At 34.0% G+C, this 10,917-nt stretch overlaps 1 protein-coding gene across 22 annotated transcripts in view; it reads left to right on the forward strand.

Annotated features, from left to right (window-relative positions):
• CREM (cAMP responsive element modulator) overlaps positions 1 to 10,518 on the forward strand; it is a 65,276-nt gene extending 54,758 nt beyond the window's left edge. For 4 of the 22 annotated variants that reach the window (XM_039839785.1, XM_039839791.1, XM_039839798.1 and 1 more), the window contains 3 exons: positions 817 to 852; positions 4,544 to 4,700; positions 9,310 to 10,518. In XM_039839785.1, coding sequence (XP_039695719.1) covers positions 817 to 852; positions 4,544 to 4,700; positions 9,310 to 9,454 — 338 coding nt within the window. In that variant the 3' untranslated portion in view covers positions 9,455 to 10,518. Of the gene's footprint in view, positions 1 to 816; positions 936 to 4,543; positions 4,701 to 5,763; positions 8,800 to 9,309 lie in introns of those variants that run through there. The other 18 variants (XM_039839790.1, XM_039839784.1, XM_039839793.1 and 15 more) reach the window with 9 other exon arrangements.
• The last annotated feature ends 399 nt before the right edge of the window (positions 10,519 to 10,917 follow it).

Raw genomic sequence — 10,917 nt, forward strand, 5'->3', positions numbered from 1 at the left:
AACAGAAAAGTGAAAATGTCAGCAGCCTCCTGGAGCTCCCTGCTTTTAAGTATGACTTCTGAGTTATTTGTATAGCTTATCACTTAGATGTAGTTGGGATAAGTGACACGTACTGAAATGACATAAAGGTAGGCGCGCCATACATAAAAATGTTCTATTAATGTATCTACTACAGAGCTCTCAGTAACTAAATGAACAAACAAATATAACCACCATTTGGACATGTTGATAAACTTTCACTTTGGAAGCTATCGAGATAGGCATTTGGCCGGGTTTCTTATTTCTTTCTTTGTTAGGAAGAAACAGACACCTCCTTGACTTGTGGAGTTTTTCCATTTTCTTATTACCTGTCTGATGAGATTGTATCATTTGGTTATTTGTGATTCTTTCTACCTTTGCGGTTCTATTTTAAATGATTATATACATTGGAAAGGATATTTTATAATATTATCTTTTAATAACTTATTCTCTAAAGGGATTCAATAAAATATAGTATAAATTATAAAAGTTTTTTAATAGGCATATTTCTAAATAAAATAAGGAGTAAGAGCCATACATTTCAATCATACTATTACTCAGGTTTGTAAGGAGGGAAACTCTAGGGGAAAATATATTTATGGATGTTACATGCCTTTTAACTAATACAGTATAAGCATAATTTGGAACATTGTCTTTCAGAACTTAAGGAAGGGAAGAGGAAGGGAACTAACATTTGCTGAATGCCTACCATGTGCCAGGCACTGTGCTAGACACTTTGACATATGTTACAGGGTTTATTGTGAGTATTAAATGAGATAATGTATCCCCATTTTACAGATGAGGAAACTGAACTTGCCCCAAGTCACATGGCTGGTAAGTGGCAGAGCTGAACTAGAACCCAGACTCCAAATCCCATGCTTTTTCTGCTGTACCGTGTTTAAAGCTTGCAAAGAGAGGTATGAAGTTAATGACCAGAATTAAGAGTTCTAGGAATTTTCTCTTCCCATGAAATATTTGATACCAAACCTAAAACATTTTTTTCGTGTCAGGAATTAGATGGTTGGAAACAGTACCATAACTAGAATTCTTCTGCTTCTAAAATGCCACGTTAGAAGACTAGTATCTAAGGGAAGATTTAGGAAATAATGCCTTTTATCAAGAGGGACCAGTTTGAATAAATACATATCTTTTAGGGCTTTCCATGTCTTAGTGTTAAAGACTTAACTATAATAATAGATAATAATCTTATATAATAAGACTGCTTATTTGAAAAATTACAAATGACAATGGGCTTGTGCAAAACCCTGAGAAGTTCAAAATTTACTTCATAATGTACAAATAAACTTACCCATTACATGCCAAGTTCTGTGCAACATTCTCAGTGATGCCAAGATTAAAAAAGATACCCTGACTTGTCTAAAGATTTTTCTGCCTTAGCATAAAATTAAATTAATGTATCTTTTTTTATAAATACCTTTAATCATGAGTTTAAACCCCAACTGATGACCCATTTATTTTCAGAAATAATTTATACAGTGAAATGTTAGAATGAAAAATTGGGCACGTTTAGTGGTTAGATGGAACAGGAATTGGCCTTTGTAAGTACAGAGATAAGAACATGCCATCAAAAAATGTAGGATGTTTCTTTGAACTGTGATCCTAGGTATCTAATCTGTTTTGAATTACCACTGAGTTCATAATATTGGAAACTGAAGCTAACTCTTATATATAAACTTTTTTATAATGTTTCAAAAATAAAACTTTTTGACATTTGGATTTCCTTAAAACACAAGCTTCTCTTTGCCCATATCTTTTTAATGTATTTACTAATAAGATCATATTTGGATATGTGAAATTTATCTATTGATATTTATTCAGTGACCATTAGAACTGTACCATCATATAGAGTGTTTGGGCTATTACAGAAATTTATACTAATTCCTGCTAATTTATACTGCTTAATTTTTCTGGCTTGAACTAATGAGCTATAATTCAATTTTACTGGAGATAAAACTCTGTTAGCTAACATTCAAGAACTAATACATCCAAATATATCATCCCTTCTAACTTACCATTTTAAAGTGATATTTTCTCTGAGCTGTAGCTCAAAATATTTTAAGAATGCTTCTTTTGGAATCTCTATTATTCTTCATGGTGCCAAATTTGGTCCTTTGAAGGTGGCTTCAGCTTTTGGAAACAGGCAAAATCTTAGAACCATTTCTGGTTCTAAGACCAATGAATGAAATATCTTTTTCATCTGTGAAATATCCCAGCCTTCCTTTTCTCTTTTTCTTTTTTTTTTAAATGAATACTCTTAAACTAACTCGTATATCACATAAACATCCTGCTCTAACTTTAAGTACAGAAAAAAAGCAGATGAATACAAAACTAGAGAGAGAGTATAATGAACCCTTCTGTACCTTTCTATTAATTTTATTGCACTTATTTGTAAGCAGATTTTGGCAAGAACAACCCTAGACCAAGGTCTGCATCCCTGCTGCCTGCAAATGTCAACGTGATGACACGGAAACAACTCCTTCGTCACTGACTATTGTTCCAATTTTAGAAAGCCCATGTAGCTTCCAGCTGTTCCATTGTTTCAACCTTTATTATCCCATAACCTTCTTCCCTGGATGTGGGTAAAGAGAAAAGAGGAAAGAGCTGTTATTCTTTGCTCCATTCTATCTCCTCTGATGATGTGATTAAAATATTTTTTTAAATTTTTAGTAAGTTAACAGTTTATCACTGACTTTAAAATTCTCTTTCTAAATATTTCAAAGCTATAAAATTGTCTGTGACATATAATGAGACATCTGTATATTCAGTTTTTTAAATAGTCACAAATTTAGGATTTTCTCCAAGTTTATTAATAGAGATTTTGTTAGTGATCATTATATTTACCACAGTTACTACTTATCACCATTGTTTCTTAAATTATAGAGCGAAGAAGCAGTACAGCATTATAAATGATATTTATGTTAATCTTATGGAGACCTTTAAGTGATCTTCCCCAAAGCCATATTTTTAGTGTTTTATTCTTTCACCTAATCCTTGAGCCTAGGAGGGTAGAGGGGAACCTGGCATTTACCCCAGAAGAAGCACATAGATCAGTTTTTGATTAATCTTTTAAATTGCTTGGCTATTTTCAGTAATAATATTCCATTTACATGAAAAAAGTCTGTCTCCCTTTTGAGTAAAATTTCAGTTCTTACTCAATGGGCATAATACATTTTAATGAAATATAGAAGTGATGTGTTTCATATTTTGATTGGCATTTGGTTTAGACCAATTTTTATAGCATTTAATAACTTTTAAAACTATTGCATTTAGTTTTAAGAGAGCATGTGTTTTGTAATATCTCATCAAAATGACATTAACTCTGGACCATATGTTCTCAAATTTGAAATGTTGGTGGTAGAAATGTGTTTGATCATTTAAATCCATCTGTCTTTCCTAGGAAACTGTTTATTGCAGTAACTTGTATATTGTATGTTGTAGATATACACATTTTGAATATAAATTAGGATACTCTGAGGGACTTTTAAGTATTCAATCTGAATACTAAATAAATATTGTCTGTCATATGATTATAATTAGAAAGTGTTTTTTTAAAAATGAATCTTTAGAAATGTATAATTATCCTAAGAAACCTAAAACAGACAAAAATGACCATTCCCCAGAGAGACCAGTTTTAAGTAGAGCTTTGCTGTTTTGTTTCTTATTTTTTGTTTTTAAATGAAAATATAGTGCTCTACTATTTTCCTTCTAGTACCTCAGTTATCTTCTGGTAATAGGACTTGCACCTAAAGACATGCAGTGACTGTTTCAGGCATAATATAGGGTATAGGAAAATCCCTTAATTAAAATTTTTGCAGTGGTGTGCTAGAGCCAGCTCCTACTGATTTGCTAGAGCCAATTGTTAAAGTTTTAGGATTTTTGTGAGCTGGTTGTTTAAAAAAGCTATTAATTTATCTATACACACTTAACAAATAAATTACACTAAAAACTATTAATAAATACTCAAAGCTCATCATTTCTAATTTTTTATCTATGCTCTTAAGGTTATTTACATCAATTTTACCTGTTCGTTGTGCTACTTGCTGTGTATGCCCTCTCAAGTCTACATTCAGTGAAGTCACATTGGTAGCTTGGAATTGTCCATGGTGAAAGCATTTATATCATGGGAATTGACAGATGGTACAGATCAGGGCTTTTTTCCCCAGAGAGCTGGTTGTTAAACATTGTATAAGCACACCACTGACTTCAGACTCAACAAACTCTCAGTTGAAAAGTCTCTCTACTTTAGCCTTTGATAAAAACCTATCTAAAACACATTAGTGCACTTTTCTACCTTAAATGTGTAGAGCGTGCTAAATGTCAGTGTTTCAAGTGCTGAAGATCTTTGATATCTAAGATTTTCATAATCCTCAGAATAATCATCTTAAACATTACCATGATCACCTCTTATGCCATGTAAAAAGAAGTGTTATTTCCAGGCCAATTTTCTATAAAAATATCAAGTTGTCAATTGTTTATGTAAGCATTTAATATTGTTTCATTGCAGCTGCCACTGGTGACATGCCAACTTACCAGATCCGAGCTCCTACTACTGCTTTGCCACAGGGAGTAGTGATGGCTGCCTCACCAGGAAGTTTGCACAGCCCCCAGCAACTCGCAGAAGAAGCCACACGCAAACGAGAGCTGAGGCTAATGAAAAACAGGTAAGATGGTTCACTAGAAATCAGCAACCACTTATAGGACACATAATTTGTTACTGAGGGGCTTTTTAAAAAGTTACTTTTCCTAAGCTATTTCTCCCAAGTTCAGTTTCATGTGGCATTTTATGTGGGTATATGCTCTGCATGTGATGATAATTAGATTCTCTGCTAGTCAGAGTTCCTAACCATGAAAGTATTTTTGTCATCAGGAGGTACATTCCTATGTTTTATTTTCATAAGGGTAATGTCTAAAAGATTAATTTTTTTATTGATGATGGAAGGACCTACTTACACATAGGGATGTATTTTTTTACTTGGTATTTACTTTGCAAAGTTAGGTGATAAGTGTAATTTTCTAGCTTCTTTATGAGCAAAATAAATTTAAGTGTGTTTTAAAATATTCTAAGTTTTTTACATGTAGTTTCCTTTTATCTATTTTGTAATTTCGTTTTTTTCTCTGTTATACTGAAGTAGTTATTTATTTTGATACATTCTAGTTAAGTGCAAATACAAAACAACAGAAAAGATTAAAATTACCCATAGCTCCACTATTAGAGATACCTACTGATGTTACAGTGTATTTTTCTGTCTGCTCTCTCTAATTTTTTCACTTATTCTTGCACCATACTTTATTTTTTAAATAGCAGTATATCATAAAAATGCTGTTTTCCGAAATTCTTTTTTTGCATATTACTTCTTTGTTTAGTTTTTGTTATGGAGAATGGTACAAATTTGATTTTCAAAACGAACAGAATAAGAACAGTCTAAGAGTCTACTTCCCAGTATTCTTGTCATCTTATTCCTAAATATTAAACAATGTCCTCATTGTAAGAAAACAACATTTCAGATGGGATCATGTGTTTTCCTATGATCAGGACCATATGGTGATAGTTAATTTACTAGGTGTTAGCAACCTAGTTAATGTAGAAATTATGGCTTCTGAGCCTCTAAAATTCACGAATAACTTCTGAGTTCATCATTGTCCTTTGTAATGGAGTGTGAGGCAGTGGCAGCTATATTCAGTTAACTAATAGCCTTTTAAATGTCACAATTTGTTATGTTTTAGAACTCCTTAAGTTGCCTACAGTTTCCAGGCATGGTAGTTATCACAGATCACTAGATGGAGTTTTGTACCCTGGAGAACTCGACAGATTACCAGAAGTAGGATCATCAGATACACACATCTTTACCAGAGCTTGTTCCAGGTTTACCAAGTCATGCTGGATTAACCTTTTGCATCATCAGCATTTTGCTCAGAAATTCTGAAGGAGCTGAATGTGTGGGGCTCACATAGTATCATGGTTGTTTTATGGAGGTCTTGTTATCAAAGATTCCTAACTTTGATCTTTTGGAGAAATATGGATACTTTAACACTGCACTTTCAGAGATCTTAGGACCTCTGAATATAATTGCCTCTCTGGTCATAGAATGTATATTATGAAGTTCAGTTTAGAAACATAAAGTATGATGATAATGCAAACTGTAAAATTGTTCATCAATGTCTTATTTTCACAAAGAAAATAAAAAGAAAGGACTAGGAAAGTGGCCTTCTTATTGTCCTTTTGCCATTTTATATCTTTAGTTTTAAATTAAAACATTTTGTCAGAACTACCAAAATGAAATAAATATTAGGCAGAACTACCAAAATGAAATAAATAAATAAACATGCCCTACAGCTGCCTACACATACATATGAGATCCGTCTGAGGGAGGAAAAAAGTCATAAATTTGTTTTTCTTTTAATTATTAGTTCATAATAGCTATTGGATAGCATTTGTGTTTAGGCTCTGAATAACCAAGGGGAATGGAGGCTTAACCTTGTAGGTGGTATTTTGATCTTCTGTTGCTGGTCAAGAGGTACGTGCAGCCAGAACAAAGGCTCAGCCATGTCATCAAGGATCCAGGCTCCCTGCTCTGTCATCTTCAGTGTGTGACATTCGTTCCTGTGATCACAACATGACTACCACACCTCCAGGCATTTCATCAGTCAAGAAGAAGGGAGAAGGGCTGGAGCCAAAAAATGGAGGCTGGTTGAGTCCGACCCTTGTGAAAACTTTTCCTGGAATATCCTGACAGCAGCTTTTATCCACATTTCATTGACTAGAAATAGCTAATAGAATCCCTAGCTGCAAGGGATTCTGAGAAGGGTCTATTTTAGCTTCCCAAATTCTATTTCAGAGCAAGACAAGAGAAAAGCAGATGATAAATGGCTGTTTAGGTTGTTTAATATCTATCGAGTAAATACCGTATGCAAGTTTTAAGTGCTTTATTTCTACTGTTTTCTTTACTGTCACATAACTTTCACATGGGAAGAGGTCTGGTAGCTATCCTTACTTTACAGATGAGGAACTGAGGTTCAGAGAGTTTACATAACCAGTTGGTTAATATCACATTACGCAAACTGGACAGAACCTGGATATGCAATCAGGCAGTCTTTATTCCGGAGTCCATTCACTGCACTAACAGCACAGTCACCCCAAAAAGACCTCAGCATAAGCTTCAGATTTAACTTCATAGAAAGGATTTAGGTTTTACTTATTAACATGAAAGAACTTTTATACATTTTCTCTTGATTTTTTGGCTGGCATTTATAATAGATATTTAATTATATTTCTACCAATCCAGCAACAGCTTTTATTCCTTTACAGCCTTGTCAGCTTTTCCTCTTTGCCATGTACTTTCTTTTCATGCTGAGGATATATCCAGACAAATGAAAGGCCTGAAAACTGAGCTATTAATAGAAGAAACAGGTGTTTTCCATAGCTGAGAAGTACTTAGGAATGTGCCATCCACTAGTGTGATCATTTAAAGCTTTGTGCTTGGAACATTCATGCCGGTAACACAAGCACGCACAAATATGAAATATGAAGTGGGAATATTTACAGTAAATAGTACACCTTGGTAAATAAAACTTTAAAAATTAAACATCTCATACGTTATTAAAAATTAAAATTTTAATGGTAACTTGTTTTGTAAAATGACTGTCTTCTTTCGGATCTAGAATTTCATATAATGATTTACTCATGAAAACTTTGGTGTTCACAAATGTATATTAGTTCCTTTGTGGAAGAGAGTTGAATTGTGTTCCCAAACTTTTTAAGTGGGCAAATTTATAAGTGTGCTTGGATTTATTCTTAACTTGTCCCTGTGCATCATTTAGATTAGATTAATCTGTATTTATCAGATTCAATTCACTTGTACATTTGTTACTTTTTTGTTAACCAGTTTTGAGAAGTCTGAGAACTTTACGAGTTCACAGGGTGAGTGCATTGTTCTTGGCTAGGAAGTAGGGGTTGATCTTTTCCTGCAGTTCATTTTCTCCTGACTCTTGCTTCCCACAGAGAAAACACAGATAACCAGTTGTTGGTAAGAGTCAACTATCCTAAAACAGAATTGGCCAAAACTATTGTACATATCATTTCTAGTTCCGAATTGCAGCAATGCTAATTGGCATTACAGTAAATGGTGTTTAGACATTCAACAAAACTTTTGTTAAAATGTATTTTAATCATCTTTCAATGCAGGCTTTTTTGATGTAAAGGGTACCCCAAAGGCAGTTATTCTGAATTGAATACTCCAAAATAAAGCTGTTATCAGAGGGTACATTCTATAGGGGAATTAAGTGATGTAGTTGCTACTCCCTCCCACCCTGAAAAAATGCAGAAAGAGAAAGTGTTGATCGTGTTCACTTTTTTTTTTTTTTGGTGGGGTTAAGCATGAGAATGACCATAACTTGTGTACATATTTGTGTTTGTTGCTTTGGCTGCTTGTCTGTTCTTAACTTTGGGCATGGCTACAGTGCTTTAAAATTCAGTATATTGGATAGTAAATGCATTTGATGAGAAAACAGTCTTGAAGTACACTTTTGAGTTATTCTGTAGCTTCCTTTTCATGATTTTAATTGTGGTGTTCTCACGTTCCTGGATTTAAATCATCTGAAATGTTGAGTATTGTATTATGTACCCTCCCTTCTTTCCTTCTTTAATTTCCATGAACAGAGTCCATTTCATTTTGGTTTATGAAAATAAGCATGATTTATGATTTATTTATTGTTGTTTTTATCCATGTTGTTTTCTAGCCAATAAACCGTTTCTTGCAGTCATGATTGATCTTATTTATTTTGCTGAGATTTAGTCTTAAAAATTAAAACCTCTAATATTGACATTTAAGGTCTCTGAGAATTTTTCTAATCACTTTTGCTCAAATAAAGTCAGCTCATTGTGATGGAATATGTAGCTTACGGTGGATAAAAATAACTAAGAGAATTGAAAGGATCTGTAAATGTTTTTGTAGAAATTCCACATAGGGATGTGGTCCTTTTGCTTTAGGTTACTGAAAACCATTCTGGTAACTGTTATCATGGAATATGTGCCCTAAGAACACACGTTTACCATGAATGCTGTTTGTGCAAAGTGACTGCTCTTGGGTTATTCTTGTTTTCTTAGAGTCACCCTCTAAAAAGGCATGTGCTTGGGCACATTTGTTGTGTGGCTTTGTACAGACCTTACCTAGGCTTGATTGGCTGTTGAGTTTGGGGGCCCGAAGTTCACCAAGCCCCTCTGGATTGTGCTGGGAGGTTGTTCCTGAGTCATTTGCCTTGTGTTGGTTCCAGGGAAGCTGCCCGGGAGTGTCGCAGGAAGAAGAAAGAATATGTCAAATGTCTTGAAAATCGTGTGGCTGTGCTTGAAAACCAAAACAAGACTCTCATTGAGGAACTCAAGGCCCTAAAAGATCTTTATTGCCATAAAGCAGAGTAACTGTCTTTGACATGGACCTTGTTTACTGTGAACTTTAATCAAGGCAGGAGATGCAGCAATCCTACTAACTGCCATGTGGACTATGGAAGGGACATTCGTGACCCTTAAGAATCCAGTTTGGCTTAGTGTTTGAAATTGAATTGGGAATGTTGTTCCAAGATTTGGAATGCAACCATGATCACATATACCAAGCTTACTTCAGTCTGTTTGCAATAGCATACAAAATTGTTTTGTTTGCCCTTTTGCTTCTACTTTTTTCAGGGAAGCCGCTAAAGAATGTCGACGTCGAAAGAAAGAATATGTAAAATGTCTGGAGAGTCGAGTTGCAGTGCTGGAAGTTCAGAACAAGAAGCTTATAGAGGAACTTGAAACCTTGAAAGACATTTGCTCTCCTAAAACAGATTAGTAGAAATATTTAACTATGAACTGATTACAACATGTACAGTTGCTTTTGAAGGCAATACAATATATAGCCGGCAAGAATTATGGCTTTTTTCCTTTGTATCATTCATCATATTCTCTAATCTCTAACATTCCTAAAATGCTTCACTGTATGTAGTTAACTCTTAGCTATAACTTCAATTTTTTAAGAGACAGACTGTAAAAAAAATGTATGTAACAAATTTTTAAAATGCAATATTTGTAAGACTTGTTCCAATGCCAAATATTTGCAGTTCCCAATCTCATTGTCCTGAATGGTGTCCTATGCAATAAAAATTTTTGCAGGTCTTTTAAAAATCATTTTAGGAAAGGATGATCAAAGATAATGCATCCAGCAGTACAATAAAAGTAAACCACAAAAAATACCTCAGGAAAGAATTGAAAGAATCTAATGACATGCCTATATAAAAATAATAGCCTTTGAATGAATTTATGACATTTGCAGATTTTTATATTAGTTGCTTTGTAAAGAAAATATTGTATTGCTGTTCTTGAATGCCGTAGTTGGAGAGCATTTTTAATAGAACCATGTTGTTACACATGTAGTGTTTGGTGGTCATTTAACTATCTAAACATTTCCTACAGCTTTTACTCTATTGTGTAATATAAAAGGTCTTGCAGAAGCTCTTAGTGTCAGTTTGATATTACCTAGTGAAAGTTATAACAAATTGTTAATATCTGAAATGAGTTAAAAGTTAGAGTCACAGCTGTATTTGCATACCTTCAGGGTTTCAGGAGCAGATGTCCACACTGGGTGGTAATCTCAGCAGATGCTCTTTCTGCTGTCTCATCAGAAGGATGGCCCCAGAGCTTTTGTACAGAAGAGCAGCTATTAGAGGTTCAGCTTGTGTGATGGAGTAGGCCTTTCTGCACATGATCTGGAAGTCTGCTGATGGCCCTCTATTTTGAATTTTAGCTAACAATCATTAAGAGTTTTGAAGTAAAACAAAAACAACCCAAGATTTTTTTTTCCATCTCAAAATAGCTTAGGTCTACATTAGATCAAATATTTTATGTTAGCA

Source organism: Pteropus medius, unplaced genomic scaffold (genome assembly GCF_902729225.1).
Source record: "Pteropus medius unplaced genomic scaffold, Ma_sr-lr_union100, whole genome shotgun sequence".
NCBI classification, from domain to species: Eukaryota; Metazoa; Chordata; class Mammalia; order Chiroptera; family Pteropodidae; genus Pteropus; species Pteropus medius.